Source organism: Heterodontus francisci, chromosome 23, assembly GCF_036365525.1.
Source record: "Heterodontus francisci isolate sHetFra1 chromosome 23, sHetFra1.hap1, whole genome shotgun sequence".
Taxonomy (NCBI): Eukaryota; Metazoa; Chordata; class Chondrichthyes; order Heterodontiformes; family Heterodontidae; genus Heterodontus; species Heterodontus francisci.
The window spans coordinates 965,985-985,164 of record NC_090393.1 but is presented as its reverse complement, the minus strand read 5'-3'; the positions used below and the strand labels follow the sequence as shown (position 1 = coordinate 985,164).

Genomic DNA, 19,180 nt, shown 5'->3' with positions numbered 1-19,180 from the left:
AAAACCCAAGGTGATGGGCCATTAGGTCGAGGTGATTTGTTGACTTTTAGTCCCATTAATTTCTCCAGTACTATTTCTTTACCAACACTCATTTTTTGAGTTCCGCACTTTCATTAGACACTTGGTTCTCCACTTTTCCAGAATGCTTTTTATGTTTTCTACCATGAAGTATTTATAATTCAGCATTTGTGATTAACGTCTGGAGACACACAAGACCAGCACCCATCCATGATGTCATCATTAAACTTTGTCCTTTGGTGAATAATTTCAATTAAACTGAGTACTTTCTCAATCCCTCAATTGCATTTTGTGCCTGTGTCCACCTGACCCCCTTTACATTAGCACTTGTACCTTTTACCAAACAGTCATTTCTTGTGTCTCACCAATCTTTGCTGGTTCATACCTACAGGCATCTGGGCTAAAAAACTTCAATGTGTCTGATGAATCCATGAATGGAGGCCACATTTCACCTGCTGTTCCATTCAACATGTTGCATTGGTCCGATTGCCAGAAGTTTAGCTGCAATATGAGAAGTGAATTTATAATAACTCCCATTTCATGATATCCAAAATAAAGACTTCAAACATGGTATTGATTGATATTATCACACACAAACAAGGGAATACAGAAACCCTGATGGGGCCTGGGTTTTCCATTAGCGCCCCACCACTATAAACCATTCACTCACCATCATGTGGAGAGGGACTGTACCTTTTTAATACCATTCCAGGTGTTAATTTTATGGACTTTATTAATGTCATCAACTCCTGTATTAATTGTGAATAATCCAGTGTCTGTGTTGTTCAACTGTAACAGAGTCAGAGAACAGGCTTTTAGATCATTTACTCTTCACATGAAGGAGCAGTTTAAACCTACTTACTGGCAGAGGAATTTTCAGTTAAGTAATGCCAATCACATCATGACAGGAAGTTACAACAAATTACTAATTTTGACATGGCATCTCCCACCTTCAGAAACCGTCAACTGTATTTCAATTGCAGAAACTGACGGGAGGTGGGCTAATAAAGGTCATCTCCATTTTAGAATGTACATACAGCCCCAGAATGAATTTGATAAGGGAAGGTCACGGCTGATGAAATTGATTGAATTTTTAGAGGGGCTGACAAGTAGGGTTGATGCGGGCAATGTGGTGGATGTGGTCTACATGGATTTTAGCAAGGTTAAAACATAGAAAATAGAAGCAGGAGTAGGCCATTCGGACCTTCAAGCCTGCTCCACCATTCATTATGATCATGGCTGATCATCCAACTCAATAACCTGTTCCCACTTTCATCCCATATCCCTTGATGCCTTTCACCCCAAGAGCGATATCTAACTCCTTCTTAAAAACATACGATGTTTTGGCCTCAACTGCTTTCTGTGGTAGCGAATTCCACAGGTTCACCAATCTCTGGGTGAAGAAATTTCTCCTCATCTCAGTCCTGAAAGGTTTACCCCGTATCCTTAAACTATGACCCCTGCTTCTGGACTCCCCCCACCATCAGAAACATCCTTCCTGCATCTACCCTGTCAAGTCCTGTTAGAATTTTATAGGTTTCTATGAGATCCCCCCCCCTCACTCTTCTGAACTCCAGTGAAAATAATCCTAATTGACTCAATCTCTCCTCATACGTCAGTCCCGCCATCCCAGGAATCAGTCTGGTAAACCTTCGCTGCACTCCCTCCATAGCAAGAACATCCTTCCTCAGATAAGGAGACCAAAACTGCACATAATATACCAGGTGTGGCCTCACCAAGGCCCTGTATAGTTGCAGTAAGACATCCCTGCTCCTGTACTCGAATCCTTCGCTATGAAGGCCAACATACCATTTGCCTTTTTTACCGCCTGTTGCACCTGCATGCTTACCTACAGCGACTGGTGTACAAGAACACCCAGGTCTCACTGCATATTCCCCTCTCTCAGTTTATAGCCATTCAGATAATAATCTGCCTTCCTGTTTTTGCTACCAAAGTGGATAACCTCACTTTTATCCACATTATACTGCATCTCCATGCATTAGCCCACTCACTCAACTTGTTCAAATCACCCTGAAGCCTCTCTGCATCCTCCTCACAACTCACCCTCCCACCCAGTTTTGTGTCATCTGCAAATTTGGAGATATTACATTTAGTTCCCTCATCTAAATCATTAATATATATTGTGAATAGCTGGGGTCCCAGCACCGATCCCTGCAGTACCCCACTAGTCACTTAGAAAAAGACCCATTTATCCCGACTCTTTGTTTCCTGTCCGCCAACCAATTTTCTATCCATCGCAATACACAACCCCCATTCCCATGCGCTTTAATTTTACATGCTAATCTCTTATGTGGGACTTGGTCAAAAGCCTTTTGAAAGTCCAAATAAACCACATCCACTGGCTCCCCCTCATCAACTCTACTAGTTACATCCTCGAAGAATTCCAGTAGATTTGTCAAGCATGATTTCCCTTTTGTAAATCCATGCTGACTCTGTCCGATTCTACCACTGTTCTCTGAGTGCTCTGCTATAAAATCTTTGATAATGGACTCCAGAATTTTCCCTGCTACCGACGTCAGGCTGACTGGTCTATAATTCCCTGCTTTCTCTTTTTAAATAGTGGGGTTACATTAGCTACCCTCCAATCTGCAGGAACTGTTCCAGAGTCTATAGAATCTTGGAAGATGACCACCAATGCATCCACTATTTCTACGGCCACTTTCTTAAGTACTCTGGGATGCAGACCATCAGGCCCTGGGGATTTAGCAACCTTTAATCCCATCAATTTCCCCAACACCATTTCTCTACTCATACTGATTTCCTTAAGTTCTTCTCTCTCACTAAACCCTGTGTTCCCCAACATTTCTGGTACGTTATTTGTGTCCTCCTATGTGAAGACAAAACCAAAGTATGCATTGATCTGCCATTTCTTTGTTCCCCATAATAAATTTCCCTCTTTCTGACTGTAAGGGACCAACATTTGTCTTCACCAATCTTTTTCTCTTCACATACCTATAGAAACTTTTACAGTCAGTTTTTATGTTCCCCGCAAACTTGCTCTCGTACTCTATTTTCCCCTTCTTAATCAATCCCATGATCCTCCTTTGCTGAATTCTAAACTGCTCCCAATCCTCAGGTCTGTTGTTTTTCTGGCAAATTTATATGCCTCTTCCTTGGATCTAATGCTATCTCTAATTTCCTTTGTAAGCCATGGTTTAGCTCCCTTTCCCGTTTTACTTTTGCACCAGATAGGGATAAACAATTGTTGCAGTTCATCCATGCACTCTTTAAATGTTTGCCTTTGCCTATCCACCGTTATCCCTCTAAGTACCGTTTCCCAATCCGTCATAGCCAACTCACACCTCATACCTTCGTAGTTTCCTTTACTAAGATTCAGGACCCTAGTCTCAGAACCAACTACATCACTCTCCATCTTGATGAAGAATTCTATCATATTATGGTCGCTCATCCCCATGGGGTCTCCCCACTCACGTTTTTTGCCCCTTAATGTTTCTCAGCTCTACTCATACAGATTCCACATCGTCAGAGCTAATATCTTTCCTCACTATTGCATTAATTTCCTCTTTAACCAGCAATGCAAATCCACCGCCTTTTGCTTTTTGTCTGTCCTTCCTAAATACTGAATATCCCTGGATGTTCATTTCCCATCCCTGGTCACCTTGCAGCCATGTCTCTGTAATCCCGACTATATCATACCCGTTTCCATCTATTTGCGCGATTAATTCATCCACTTTATTGCGAATGCTCTGTGTGTTAAGGCACAAAGCCTTAAGGCTTGTCTTTTTAACATTACTTGTCCCCTTCCCACTATTTTTCACTGTGGTCCTGTTTGGTTCTGACCCTTGATTTCTCTGCCTATCACTTTTCTCATTCCCCTTACTGTCTTTTGTTCTTGTCTTTGATCCCCCCTCCTCTGACTCCTTGCAAAGGTTCCCATCCCACTGCCATTTTAGTTCAAACCCTCCCCAACCACTCTAGCAAATACTCCCCCTAGGACATTAGTCCCAGTCCTGCCCAGGTGTAACCCGTCCAGTTTGTACTGGTCCCACCTCCCCTTAGTTGAAGGGTCAGTTACGAGGGGTCACAAGTTTAAGGTGAGGGGCGGCAGGTTTAAGGGGGACTTGAGGAAGAACTTTTTTACCCAGAGGGTGGTGACGGTCTGGAATGCCCTGCCTGGGAGGGTGGTAGATGCAGATTGCCTCACATCCTTTAAAAAGTACCTGGATGAGCACTTGGCACGTCATAACATTCAAGGCTATGGGCCAAGTGCTGGCAAATGGGATTAGATAGACAGGTCAGGTGTTTTAATGCATCGGTGCAGACTCGATGGGCCGAAGGGCCTCTTCTGCACTGTATTATTCTGTGATTCTGTTAGAACTGTATCCAACTATACCTTTCTAAATGAAGATTTGTACTGTACTGTGGAATTGTTTCCAATAATTTTCCTACAATCAAAGTTGAGCTAACTGGCCTATAAGTAAAAGCAAAATACTGCAGATGCTGGAAATCTGAAATAAAAACAGAAAGTGCTGGAAATACTCAGCAGGTCTGGCAGCATCTGTGGAGAGAGAAACAATTGATGTCTCAGGTTGATGACCTCAGTTCTGATGAAGGGTCACTGACCTGAAATATTAACTCTGTTTCTCTCTCTGCAGATGTTGCCAGACCTGCTGAGTATTCCAGCACTTCCTGTTTTTATTATGGCTTATAATTACTCGGATTATTCCTTCCTCCCTTTTTAAACAGTGGTACAATGTTGGCAGCTCTCCAATCCTCTGGTACCACACCTGTAGTCAGGGAAGACTGAAATATGATGCCAGAGCCTCTGCAATTTCCTCCCTTGCTTCTTTTAACAATCTGGGATATATTTCATCCAGGCCTGATGATTTATCTACTTTCAAGTACATCAAACCCTTTAATATTTCCTCTCTTACAATGTTTATCTCATCCAATATTTCACACTCTTTCTCCTTAACTAGAACATCACCATCAGCCCCATCATTTGTAAAGACAGCTGCAAAGTATTTATTAAGAATCTTACCCAAATCTTCCGCCTCTGCATGTAGGTTACCTTTTTGGTCCTTAATAGGCCCTATTCTTTCCTTGGTTATCCTCTTGCTCTTTATGTACTTACAAAAATTCTTTGGATTCTCCTTGATTTTACTTGCCAGTATTTTTTCCTGCCCTCTCTTTGTTTTCCTAATTTCCCTTTTAATTTCATCCCTAAACTTTCTGTACTCTTCTTGGCTTTCTGCAGCATTAAGCTCTCTATGTCTGACATAAGCTTCCCCTTTTTTGCCTCATTTTACCCTCTATGCACCTTATCATCCAGGGGGCTCTCGATTTGGCTCTCCCACTCTTGTTCTTTGTCGGAACATGTTTACCCTGAACCCCTAGAGTCTTCTTCTTGAATGTCTCCCATTGCTCTGACACTGATTTACCTTCAAGTAGCTGTTTCCAGTCCACTTTTGCTAACTACAAACATACGAATATGTAGGCCAGTTAGCCTAATATCAGTTGTTGGGAAAATGCTGGAATCTTATTATTAAGGACGTCTTAACAATGCACTTAAAAAAGCACATCATGATTAGAACAAGTCAACATGGTTTCACTTAAAGGGAAATCCCGTTTGACAAATTTATTAGAGTTTTTTGAGGATGTAACCAGTAGGTTAGATAAAGGTGAACCAGTAGATGTAGTATACCTGGATTTTCAAAAGGCATTTGATAGGAACATAGGAGCAGGAATAGGCCATTCAGCCCATCGAGCCTGCTCCGCCATTCAACATGATCATGGCTGATCATCCACTTCAAGCCTTTTATTCATATATAGGGAGCAAGAGGGGAACTAGAAAAAGGATTGGCCCACTCAAGGACAAAGGAGGAAAGTTATGCGTGGAGTCAGAGAAAATGGGTGAGATTCTAAACGAGTACTTTGCATCGGTATTCACCGAGGAGAGGGACATGACAGATGTTGAGGTTAGGGACAGATGTTTGATTACTCTAGGTCAAGTCGGCATAAGGAGGGAGGAAGCGTTGGGTATTCTAAAAGGCATTAAGGTGGACAAGTCCCCAGGTCCGGATGGGATCTATCCCAGGTTACTGAGGGAAGCGAGAGAGGAAATAGCTGGGGCCTTAACGGATATCTTTGCAGCATCCTTAAACACGGGTGAGGTCCCGGAGGACTGGGGAATTGCTAATGTTGTCCCCTTGTTTAAGAAGGGTAGCAGGGATAATCCAGGTAATTATAGACCGGTGAGCCTGACGTCAGTGGTAGGGAAGCTGCTGGAGAAGATACTGAGGGATAGGATCTATTCCCATTTGGAAGAAAATGGGCTCGTGATAGGCAACATGGTTTTGTGCAGGGAAGGTCATGTCTTACCAACTTAATAGAATTCTTTGAGGAAGTGACAAAGTTGATTGATGAGGGAAGGGCTGTCGATGTCATATACATGGACTTCAGTAAGGCGTTTGATAAGGTTCCCCATGGTAGGCTGGTGGAGAAAGTGAAGGCGCTTGGGGTCCAAGGTGTACTAGCTAGATGGATAAAGAACTGGCTGGGCAACAGGAGACAGAGAGTAGCAGTAGAAGGGAGTTTCTCAAAATGGAGACGTGTGACCAGTGGTGTTCCACAGGGATCCGTGCTGGGACCACTGTTGTTTGTGATATACATAAATGATTTGGAGGAAAATATAGGGGGTCTGATCAGCAAGTTTGCAGACGACACTAAGATTGGTGGAGTAGAAGATAGTGAAGGGTACTGTCAGAGAATACAGCAGAATATAGATAGATTGGAGAGTTGGGCAGAGAAATGGCAGATGGAGTTCAATCAGGGCAAATGCGAGGTGATGCATTTTGGAAGATCCAATTCAAGAGTGAACTATACAGTAAATGGAAAAGTCCTGGGGAAAATTGATGGACAGAGAGATTTGGGTGTTCAGGTCCATTGTTCCCTGAAGGTGGCAACGCAGGTCAATAGAGTGGTCAAGAAGGCATATGGCATGCTTTCCTTCATCGGGCGGGGTATTGAGTACAAGAGTTGGCAGGTCATGTTACAGTTGTATAAGACTTTGGTTCGGCCACATTTGGAATACTGCGTGCAGTTCTGGTCGCCACATTACCAAAAGGATGTAGATGCTTTGGAGATGGTGCAGAGGAGGTTCACCAGGATGTTGCCTGGTATGGAGGGCGCTAGCTATGAAGAGAGGTTGAGTAGATTAGGATTATTTTCATTAGAAAGACGGAGGTTGAGGGGGGACCTGATTGAGGTGTACAAAATCATGAGAGGTATAGACAGGGTGGATAGCAAGAAGCTTTTTTCCCCAGAGTGGGGGATTCAATTACTAGGGGTCACGAGTTCAAAGTGAGAGGGGAAAAGTTTAGGGGGGATATGCGTGGAAAGTTCTTTACGCAGAGGGGGGTGGGTGCCTGGAACACGTTGCCAGCGGAGCTGGTAGACGCGGGCACGATAGTGTCTTTTAAGATGTATCTAGACAGATACATGAATGGGCAGGAAGCAAAGAGATACAGACCCTTAGAAAATAGGTGACAGGTTTATGCAGCCCGCCACCTCTCCATTGACACTTCCTGATTTTTTGATGAACGGGCGGCTGTCACGTGCCGTACCGTTCTCGAATGGAAATGTCGGCGGGTCCACAGAGGCAGAAGGTTTCGTGGCAGAAAGTAAGATTCTTTTCAGGGGTCTCACTCTGCATTCCTAAAGGGAGGAGGGAGGGGGCTATTACAGGGGTCTCACTCTGCACACTGGAAGGGAGGAGGGAGGGGGATACACAGGGGTCTCACTCTGCACACTGGAAGGGAGGAGGGAGGGGGTCTGAGATTACTGGAGGGAAAGCTCTGCTGGTATGAAGGGAGGTACTGTGTACCATCCCTCCGTTAACAGTGTACGCTCTGTGTTTGTTTGTGTTTGTGAGGGGGCAATGGCACACTAGGCACCCTGTGTGTGGGGAGGGTGTCAGAAAGGGCAGGAGCATTAATGAGTTATGGATGGTGGGGGCAATTGATTCAGCTGGTAGGATCTTGATGTGGTCATGCTGTGCCACTCTGAGTGTTGGCCAAGATGGGCAATGCCATGGCACACCACATAGTTGATCCAGGAAAGCAGCTGATGTGCCCATCAACACCAATCCATGCCCTGTTAGGAACCTTCGAATATATGAAGGGTTCAACTTTATTTATCACATGGAAATAGGTCTGGCTCATCCTACATTGTGTGATCCTCTGCACGTGAAGATCCATATGCACCAGAGGCAAAATCAACAGGCAGGTGCAATCCACGTAGAGGCCCCCGGTCGTTAGCAGCAGCCCCCAAGGGTAGCCCGCCATTACGTTTGCCGTGCATCTACTGGCCCCACATGACATGCAATCGGATGTCAGAGCACCAGTGTCAGAGGAGATTGTGCATGTAGAGAGGGTGGTGACAAGTCTCTGTGCCCTGCTCAAGGATGACCTGCAGCCCATGGGCTCCGGTGGACATCCCATGCCTTTGTTCCTCATTGTGGCAGCGGTTCTCAAACCTGATTGTCCCGAGGTGGGACTTCCACCCACTGGAGGGAGGAGGTCCCACCTCAGTGAGCTGCTGGCCAATCAGCGGGCCGGCAGCTCTTAGTCCCAGCAGCGCCACCGGGAGCGGTGTCCACTGCTGGGACTGCAGCCCAGCCAACGCCATGGATCAAGGAGGGAAGGTAAGTTGAGCTTGCCTCACCAGGGGGATCGGTCATGCCCTGGTGAAGCTAGGGTGGTCATTTGGGGGGAAGGGGGTGCCTTGGGTCCCGAGGGTGGGTTGGGAGGCAGGGCTGCCCTCAATCGGGCACCCTGTGCCCGACTGCCATGGCCACCAACCCCCCCCCCCCCACCCCCCCCACACCCCTGGGAGTGCGGAATGGCCGGCAGCTTTCGCTGGGCGACCTTTCACGTCCCCAGTACACCCGCTTGCCATGGGTAAAATACCCGTGGAGGTGGGCGAGGGCCCTTAAGGGCCTCGGGCAGGCGGGCTGTTTCTTCCCCCCGCCCGACCGCCATAAAGTTCACCGGAGGCGGGTGCGGGGCAGGTAGGCCTCCCAGAGCCTTCTGCTCAATTTTACGTCACCCCCCATGCCATCATTTGCCTTGTTGGGGCAGTGTAAAATTCAGCCCAGTGTGTTTTCAGTAAACTTCTGTAATACCTTTTTGCTTATTTATTTAGAAATACAGCACTGAAACAGGCCCTTCAGCCCACCAAGTCTGTGCCGACCATCAACCACCCATTTATACTAATCCCACACTCCTACCACATCCCCTCAATTTCCCTACCACCTACCTATACGAGGGGCAATTTACAATGGCCAATTTACCTATCAACCTGCAAGTCTTTTGGCTGTGGGAGCACCAGGCGAAAACCCACGCGGTCATGGGGAGATCTTGCAAACTGCGCTCAGGCAGTACCCAGAATCGAACCCGGGTCCCTGGAGCTGTGAGGATACGATGCTAACCACTGCACCACTGTGCCGCCCCTTTTATGGTCTCTTTAAGTCTCATGTCCTGAAATGTGCAAATTTAAGATTATTCACCCAGGTGCGGCACACCTACAAGACGGAATGTTACACTGGAGTGGAAGAAGAGGATCGCAACTTCACAGGACACTGGGACACAGCAGGGTAAGTATGTGGCAGAAAAGCGGAAAGTGCTGGGGTCACTCAGCAGGTCAGGCAGCATCTGTGAAGAGAGAAGCAGAGTTAACTTTCAGGTCTGTGAACCTGGACAAGTTAACTCTGCTTCTCTCTCCACAGATGCTGCCTGACCTGCTGGATTTCTGCAGCACTTTCTGCTTTGCTGCCAGGTTGACAGCAGCCCCACTCTTCAGCAGTCAGGGGAGTATTTCTTTGACAGCTGTCAGGAAGCAGGTGCTGAGGCGTTTAAAATAGGGTCCAACCTGCTGCACAGCTGTCAAAAACTCTCCCTGCGCCGAATGTCCTGTAATATGAGGAGGGGAGCTCGGGGCTGTGATTCTAATGAGCCCCTGCGCAGCGCAAAGCCTGAATAAAATTCAGCCCTGAGGGTTTATTTCCGCTGGTCGAGGAATTTAAAACATTGGGGGGGGGGGGCACAGTCTTAGGATAAGGGGCTGATCATTTAGGATTGAAATGAGGAGAAATTACTTCACTCAAAGGGTTGTGAATCTTTGGAATTCTCTATCCCAGAGGGTTGTGGATTCTCCATCATTGAATACATTTAAGGCTGGGATAGGCAGATTTTTGGTCTGTCAGGGAATCAAGGGATATGGCGAGTGGGCAGGAAAGTGGAGTTGAATCCTAAGATCAGCCATGATTGTATTGAATGGCGGAGCAGGCTCGATGGGCTGAATGGCCTACTCCTGGTCCTATTTCTTGTGTTCTTGTGCTGCCACTGTGCGTCGGTGGTGGAGAGAGTGAATGTTTGTGGATGGGATGCCAATCAAGCGGGCTGCTTTGTCCTGGATGGTGTTGAGCTTCTTGAGTGTTGTTGGAGCTGCACCCATCCAGGCAAGCGGAGAGGATTCCATCACACTCCTGACTTATGCCTTGGGACACTCTTTGGGCAGTCAGGAGGTGAATTATTCACTGCAGGATTCCTAGCCTTTGACCTGTCCTTATAACGACAGTATTTGTATGACTGGTCCAGTTAGGTTTCTGGCCGATGGTAACCTCCAGGATGTTGATGGTGGGGGATTCAGCTCAAGAGGACCAGGTGACTTTGGGCTTATGGTTCCAAAGCTGGGAGTTTTCCTCACCTCATGTCTGGCTCTGTTGTAGCCTCATTGATAGAGATTGATCGCTGTGATTAGTCAACAACTCCGTTCTCGTTGGATCATGTGATTACCAGGATAGTAGAAGGAGAATTCAATGGACCTTGGACATTTTAGGTCTTGTAATTCCTCACTTTACTACATTTTGAAAGCTACAAACTCTTCCTATCTGTACCTGCAAATTATACTCACATCTGCAAACAAACCAAACTTGTCCTTAAATGGGAGGAGATTTGGAAAGAGTTTTTTAAGGAAGTTGATAAGTTCGTCATCATATCCCCACATCATCTCCTTTACAGTCTTTTTGAAGAAAGCAGTCTGATTAAAATTCTTCATGGCTTTATTGAATATATCCTTCATTATTGGAGGGAGTTTCTCGGCCAATATCCCCGCACCCTAAAGTTAAAACAAACAACAATTTAATAAATTTTAGTTGATGACATAAGCTCCACATTTTAGGAAGGATGGGAGGGTCCTTGAGAGGGTGCAGAGGAGATTTACCAGAATGGTTCCAGGGATGAGGGATTTTAGTTACAAGGTTAGGTTGGAGAAGCTGGGTTTGTTCTCCTTAGAACAAAGTAGATTAAGGGGAGATTTGATCGAGGTGTACAAGATTATGACAGGTCGACAAGGAAAAGCTGTTCCCATTAACTGATGGTACAAGGATTAGGGGACACAGATTGAAGATTTTGGGCAAAAAGGGCGATGTGAAGAAGAATGTTTTTACACAGCAGGTGGTAATGACCTGGAACTCTCTGCCTACGAGGGTGGTGGAAGCAGAGACGGTGAATGATTTCAAAAGGAAACTGCATGGGCACTTGAGGGAAATTAACTTGCAGAGCTACAGGGATAGAGCGGGGGAATGGGACTGACTGGATTGCTTAACAGCGAGCTGGCATCGACTCGATGGGCCGAATGGCCTCCTTCTGTGTCATAAAAAACTCTAAGGGCTGGATTTTACCGAGCTCCCAACGTGGGGCTGCGTGGCAGGGTGGAGGGGGCCAGACGATCACCCTGGCAGAGGCCCACAATGGGGGCCGACGCCCAGAGAGCCCGGCCCAGTCCTCCTGGCACCAGCAAGGCTCTGTGGCAGCAACCCCCACCCCACCCCCACTGCCACTGGGCGATGAGACCTCAATTTCAATATTTAAATCAATAAAATGAATTCATTTAAATATACCTATCGTCAATCTTACAGGCCCGCCACGATCTTCAGTGTGGTGGATGGCACTGCCGTGCATTCGATTCCCCATCCGGGGAAAGCAGACATGACACTGGTGGGGGGAGTTAAGGTTTTCAGTGCGTTGGGGCAGGGAGGGGAACGGGGTCAAATTAAATGTATTGAGTGTAGAGGGTGGTGGGAAGGGGTGTTCTTAAAACTTTGTGCAGTCTGTGGGGGAAAGTCAGATTTAAAAGCTTAATGTTTTGGGGCGAAAAGGAATAGTGAATGTAATTGTTATTGGGGTGGCAAAGCGGAGTTAGAATGTGACTTGATAAATTTTGGGGCAGCGGTGTATCTTTAAAAATTTAAATTTGCCGGCAGGGCTGGTACCCTTTAAAAAGGGCCTCAGAGCCTGCGCGAAGGCAGCTGACACCATTGCAGGCCTCAGACAGCCCACCCACTCCACGGGATTGGGGGCAGGGCAGCCCACACCGACTATTTAAATGATCCACCGCGTGAGAGATCTCAGCGGCTCAGGCTGGTATTTTTTGAGTCTGCCGCCGAAAGCAGCAGTGGGCTCTCAAAATTCAGCCTTGTCACTCGATGTGACATTGGAAACTAAAGAAAATGCAAGAGTATAAGAAGGAATTGCAGTTTCATGTTGGGAAAGGGAATGTATTTTAAATACAGTTTCACAAGCATTGAAAAAAAAGGATGAGCATTTATGCAGCTCATAATGTGGAAATAACCGATTGCAACAATGGTTTTATTTTTGTATTACATCGTAGAATTCAGTGTTTTTAAAAACTGAAAAAAGGATTTTTCAGTGCACAGGGATAGGTGCAAATAGCTGGAAATTTTGGATGTTGACCTGTACAAAAAAATAGGAAAAGGAAGCAGTTTCAAAGAAGCAGTTTCAGGGAAACAATTTCAAGGAAGCAGTTTCAAGAAAGCAGTTTCAGGGAAGCAATTTCAAGGAAGCAGTTTCAAGGAAGCAATTTCAAGGAAGCAGTTTCAGGGAAGCAATTTCAAGGAAGCAGTTTCAAGAAAGCAGTTTCAGGGAAGCAATTTCAAGGAAGCAGTTTCAAGGAAGCAGTTTCAAGGAAGCAATTTCAAGGAAGCAGTTTCAGGGAAGCAATTTCAAGGAAGCAGTTTCAGGGAAGCAATTTCAAGGAAGCAGTTTCAAGGAAGCAGTTTCAAGGAAGCAATTTCAAGGAAGCAGTTTCAGGGAAGCAATTTCAAGGAAGCAGTTTCAAGGAAGCAGTTTCAAGGAAGCAGTTTCAAGGAAGCAATTTCAAGGAAGCAGTTTCAGGGAAGCAATTTCAAGGAAGCAGTTTCAGGGAAGCAATTTCAAGGAAGCAGTTTCAAGGAAGCAGTTTCAAGGAAGCAACTTCAAGGAAGCAGTTTCAAGGAAGCAATTTCAAGGAAGCAGTTTCAGGGAAACAATTTCAAGGAAGCAGTTTCAAGGAAGCAGTTTCAGGGAAGCAGTTTCAGGGAAGCAGTTTCAGGGAAGCAGTTTCAAGGAAGCAGTTTCAGGGAAGCAATTTCAAGGAAGCAGTTTCAAGGAAGCAATTTCAAGGAAGCAGTTTCAGGGAAGCAGTTTCAGGGAAGCAATTTCAAGGAAGCAATTTCAAGGAAGCAGTTTCAGGGAAGCAGTTTCAAGGAAGCAGTTTCAGGGAAGCAATTTCAAGGAAGCAGTTTCAGGGAAGCAGTTTCAAGGAAGCAATTTCAAGGAAGCAATTTCAAGGAAGCAGTTTCAGGGAAGCAGTTTCAAGGAAGCAATTTCAAGGAAGCAATTTCAAGGAAGCAATTTCAGGGAAGCAGTTTCAGGGAAGCAATTTCAAGGAAGCAGTTTCAAGGAAGCAATTTCAAGGAAGCAATTTCAAGGAAGGAATTTCAAGGAAGCAATTTCAGGGAAGCAGTTTCAGGGAAGCAATTTCAAGGAAGCAGTTTCAAGGAAGCAATTTCAAGGAAGCAATTTCAAAGAAGCAGTTTCAGGGAAGCAATTTCAAGGAAGCAGTTTCAGGGAAGCAGTTTCAAGGAAGCAGTTTCAGGGAAGCAATTTCAAGGAAGCAGTTTCAGGGAAGCAGTTTCAAGGAAGCAATTTCAGGGAAGCAGTTTCAGGGAAGCAGTTTCAGGGAAGCAATTTCAAGAAAGCAATTTCAGGGAAGCAGTTTCAGGGAAGCAATTTCAGGGAAGCAGTTTCAGGGAAGCAGTTTCAGGGAAGCAATTTCAAGGAAGCAATTTCAAGGAAGCAGTTTCAAGGAAGCAATTTCAAGGAAGCAGTTTCAAGGAAGCAGTTTCAAGGAAGCAATTTCAGGGAAGCAGTTTGAAGGAAGCAATTTCAAGGAAGCAATTTCAAGGAAGCAGTTTCAAGGAAGCAATTTCAAGGAAGCAATTTCAAGGAAGCAATTTCAGGGAAGCAGTTTCAAGGAAGCAATTTCAAGGAAGCAGTTTCAAGGAAGCAATTTCAGGGAAGCAATTTCAAGGAAGCAGTTTCATGGAAGCAGTTTCAAGGAAGCAATTTCAAGGAAGCAGTTTCAGGGAAGCAATTTCAAGGAAGCAGTTTCAAGGAAGCAGTTTCAAGGAAGCAGTTTCAAGGAAGCAATTTCAAGGAAGCAGTTTCAAGGAAGCAATTTCAAGGAAGCAGTTTCAGGGAAACAATTTCAAGGAAGCAGTTTCAAGGAAGCAGTTTCAGGGAAGCAGTTTCAGGGAAGCAGTTTCAGGGAAGCAGTTTCAAGGAAGCAGTTTCAGGGAAGCAATTTCAAGGAAGCAGTTTCAAGGAAGCAATTTCAAGGAAGCAGTTTCAGGGAAGCAGTTTCAGGGAAGCAATTTCAAGGAAGCAATTTCAAGGAAGCAGTTTCAGGGAAGCAGTTTCAAGGAAGCAGTTTCAGGGAAGCAATTTCAAGGAAGCAGTTTCAGGGAAGCAGTTTCAAGGAAGCAATTTCAAGGAAGCAATTTCAAGGAAGCAGTTTCAGGGAAGCAGTTTCAAGGAAGCAATTTCAAGGAAGCAATTTCAAGGAAGCAATTTCAGGGAAGCAGTTTCAGGGAAGCAATTTCAAGGAAGCAGTTTCAAGGAAGCAATTTCAAGGAAGCAATTTCAAGGAAGGAATTTCAAGGAAGCAATTTCAGGAAAGCAGTTTCAGGGAAGCAATTTCAAGGAAGCAGTTTCAAGGAAGCAATTTCAAGGAAGCAATTTCAAAGAAGCAGTTTCAGGGAAGCAATTTCAAGGAAGCAGTTTCAGGGAAGCAGTTTCAAGGAAGCAGTTTCAGGGAAGCAATTTCAAGGAAGCAGTTTCAGGGAAGCAGTTTCAAGGAAGCAATTTCAGGGAAGCAGTTTCAGGGAAGCAGTTTCAGGGAAGCAATTTCAAGAAAGCAATTTCAGGGAAGCAGTTTCAGGGAAGCAATTTCAGGGAAGCAGTTTCAGGGAAGCAGTTTCAGGGAAGCAGTTTCAGGGAAGCAATTTCAAGGAAGCAATTTCAAGGAAGCAGTTTCAAGGAAGCAGTTTCAAGGAAGCAATTTCAAGGAAGCAGTTTCAAGGAAGCAATTTCAAGGAAGCAATTTCAAGGAAGCAGTTTCAAGGAAGCAATTTCAAGAAAGCAATTTCAAGGAAGCAATTTCAGGGAAGCAGTTTCAAGGAAGCAATTTCAAGGAAGCAGTTTCAAGGAAGCAATTTCAGGGAAGCAATTTCAAGGAAGCAGTTTCAAGGAAGAAATTTCAAAGAAGCAGTTTCAAGGAAGCAGTTTCAAGGAAGCAATTTCAAGGAAGCAGTTTCAAGGAAGCAATTTCAAGGAAGCAATTTCAAGGAAGCAATTTCAGGGAAGCAGTTTCAAGGAAGCAATTTCAAGGAAGCAATTTCAAGGAAGCAGTTTCAGGGAAACAATTTCAAGGAAGCAGTTTCAAAGAAGCAGTTTCAGGGAAACAATTTCAAGGAAGCAGTTTCAAGAAAGCAGTTTCAGGGAAGCAATTTCAAGGAAGCAGTTTCAAGAAAGCAGTTTCAGGGAAGCAATTTCAAGGAAGCAGTTTCAAGGAAGCAGTTTCAAGGAAGCAATTTCAAGGAAGCAGTTTCAGGGAAGCAATTTCAAGGAAGCAGTTTCAGGGAAGCAATTTCAAGGAAGCAGTTTCAAGAAAGCAGTTTCAGGGAAGCAATTTCAAGGAAGCAGTTTCAAGGAAGCAGTTTCAAGGAAGCAATTTCAAGGAAGCAGTTTCAGGGAAGCAATTTCAAGGAAGCAGTTTCAGGGAAGCAATTTCAAGGAAGCAGTTTCAAGGAAGCAGTTTCAAGGAAGCAATTTCAAGGAAGCAGTTTCAGGGAAGCAATTTCAAGGAAGCAGTTTCAAGGAAGCAGTTTCAAGGAAGCAATTTCAAGGAAGCAGTTTCAAGGAAGCAATTTCAAGGAAGCAGTTTCAGGGAAACAATTTCAAGGAAGCAGTTTCAAGGAAGCAGTTTCAGGGAAGCAGTTTCAGGGAAGCAGTTTCAAGGAAGCAGTTTCAGGGAAGCAATTTCAAGGAAGCAGTTTCAAGGAAGCAATTTCAAGGAAGCAGTTTCAGGGAAGCAGTTTCAGGGAAGCAATTTCAAGGAAGCAATTTCAAGGAAGCAGTTTCAGGGAAGCAGTTTCAAGGAAGCAGTTTCAGGGAAGCAATTTCAAGGAAGCAGTTTCAGGGAAGCAGTTTCAAGGAAGCAATTTCAAGGAAGCAATTTCAAGGAAGCAGTTTCAGGGAAGCAGTTTCAAGGAAGCAATTTCAAGGAAGCAATTTCAAGGAAGCAATTTCAGGGAAGCAGTTTCAGGGAAGCAATTTCAAGGAAGCAATTTCAAGGAAGCAGTTTCAGGGAAGCAATTTCAAGGAAGCAGTTTCAAGGAAGCAGTTTCAAGGAAGCAATTTCAAGGAAGCAGTTTCAAGGAAGCAATTTCAAGGAAGCAATTTCAAGGAAGCAATTTCAAGGAAGCAATTTCAGGGAAGCAGTTTCAGGGAAGCAATTTCAAGGAAGCAGTTTCAAGGAAGCAATTTCAAGGAAGCAATTTCAAAGAAGCAGTTTCAGGGAAGCAATTTCAAGGAAGCAGTTTCAAGGAAGCAATTTCAAGGAAGCAATTTCAAGGAAGCAATTTCAGGGAAGCAGTTTCAGGGAAGCAATTTCAAGGAAGCAGTTTCAAGGAAGCAATTTCAAGGAAGCAATTTCAAAGAAGCAGTTTCAGGGAAGCAATTTCAAGGAAGCAGTTTCAAGGAAGCAGTTTCAAGGAAGCAATTTCAAAGAAGCAGTTTCAGGGAAGCAATTTCAAGGAAGCAGTTTCAGGGAAGCAGTTTCAAGGAAGCAGTTTCAGGGAAGCAATTTCAAGGAAGCAGTTTCAGGGAAGCAGTTTCAAGGAAGCAATTTCAGGGAAGCAGTTTCAGGGAAGCAGTTTCAGGGAAGCAATTTCAAGAAAGCAATTTCAGGGAAGCAGTTTCAGGGAAGCAATTTCAGGGAAGCAATTTCAAGGAAGCAGTTTCAGGGAAGCAGTTTCAAGGAAGCAATTTCAAGGAAGCAATTTCAAGGAAGCAATTTCAGGGAAGCAGTTTCAGGGAAGCAATTTCAAGGAAGCAGTTTCAAGGAAGCAATTTCAAGGAAGCAATTTCAAGGAAGGAATTTCAAGGAAGCAATTTCAGGGAAGCAGTTTCAGGGAAGCAATTTCAAGGAAGCAGTTTCAAGGAAGCAATTTCAAGGAAGCAATTTCAAAGAAGCAGTTTCAGGGAAGCAATTTCAAGGAAGCAGTTTCAGGGAAGCAGTTTCAAGGAAGCAGTTTCAGGGAAGCAATTTCAAGGAAGCAGTTTCAGGGAAGCAGTTTCAAGGAAGCAATTTCAGGGAAGCAGTTTCAGGGAAGCAGTTTCAGGGAAGCAATTTCAAGAAAGCAATTTCAGGGAAGCAGTTTCAGGGAAGCAATTTCAGGGAAGCAGTTTCAGGGAAGCAGTTTCAGGGAAGCAATTTCAAGGAAGCAATTTCAAGGAAGCAGTTTCAAGGAAGCAATTTCAAGGAAGCAGTTTCAAGGAAGCAGTTTCAAGGAAGCAATTTCAAGGAAGCAGTTTGAAGGAAGCAATTTCAAGGAAGCAATTTCAAGGAAGCAGTTTCAAGGAAGCAATTTCAAGGAAGCAATTTCAAGGAAGCAATTTCAGGGAAGCAGTTTCAAGGAAGCAATTTCAAGGAAGCAGTTTCAAGGAAGCAATTTCAGGGAAGCAATTTCAAGGAAGCAGTTTCAAGGAAGCAGTTTCAAGGAAGCAATTTCAAGGAAGCAGTTTCAGGGAAGCAATTTCAAGGAAGCAGTTTCAAGGAAGCAGTTTCAAGGAAGCAGTTTCAAGGAAGCAATTTCAAGGAAGCAGTTTCAAGGAAGCAATTTCAAGGAAGCAGTTTCAGGGAAACAATTTCAAGGAAGCAGTTTCAAGGAAGCAGTTTCAGGGAAGCAGTTTCAGGGAAGCAGTTTCAGGGAAGCAGTTTCAAGGAAGCAGTTTCAGGGAAGCAATTTCAAGGAAGCAGTTTCAAGGAAGCAATTTCAAGGAAGCAGTTTCAGGGAAGCAGTTTCAGGGAAGCAATTTCAAGGAAGCAATTTCAAGGAAGCAGTTTCAGGGAAGCAGTTTCAAGGAAGCAGTTTCAGGGAAGCAGTTTCAAGGAAGCAATTTCAAGGAAGCAATTTCAAGGAAGCAGTTTCAGGGAAGCAGTTTCAAGGAAGCAATTTCAAGGAAGCAATTTCAAGGAAGCAATTTCAGGGAAGCAGTTTCAGGGAAGCAATTTCAAGGAAGCAGTTTCAAGGAAGCAATTTCAAGGAAGCAATTTCAAGGAAGGAATTTCAAGGAAGCAATTTCAGGAAAGCAGTTTCAGGGAAGCAATTTCAAGGCAGCAGTTTCAAGTAAGCAATTTCAAGGAAGCAATTTCAAAGAAGCAGTTTCAGGGAAGCAATTTCAAGGAAGCAGTTTCAGGGAAGCAGTTTCAAGGAAGCAGTTTCAGGGAAGCAATTTCAAGGAAGCAGTTTCAGGGAAGCAGTTTCAAGGAAGCAATTTCAGGGAAGCAGTTTCAGGGAAGCAGTTTCAGGGAAGCAATTTCAAGAAAGCAATTTCAGGGAAGCAGTTTCAGGGAAGCAATTTCAGGGAAGCAGTTTCAGGGAAGCAGTTTCAGGGAAGCAGTTTCAGGGAAGCAATTTCAAGGAAGCAATTTCAAGGAAGCAGTTTCAAGGAAGCAATTTCAAGGAAGCAGTTTCAAGGAAGCAGTTTCAAGG

At 44.6% G+C, this 19,180-nt stretch overlaps 1 protein-coding gene across 1 annotated transcript in view; it reads right to left on the bottom strand.

Annotated features, from left to right (window-relative positions):
* The window catches only part of LOC137383041 (scavenger receptor class B member 1-like), a 305,179-nt gene that overhangs the window by 167,053 nt on the left and 118,946 nt on the right, over nucleotides 1–19,180 (bottom strand). The window contains 3 exon segments of the mRNA XM_068055640.1: nucleotides 404–519; nucleotides 712–807; nucleotides 10,975–11,178. Coding sequence (XP_067911741.1) covers nucleotides 404–519; nucleotides 712–807; nucleotides 10,975–11,178 — 416 coding nt within the window.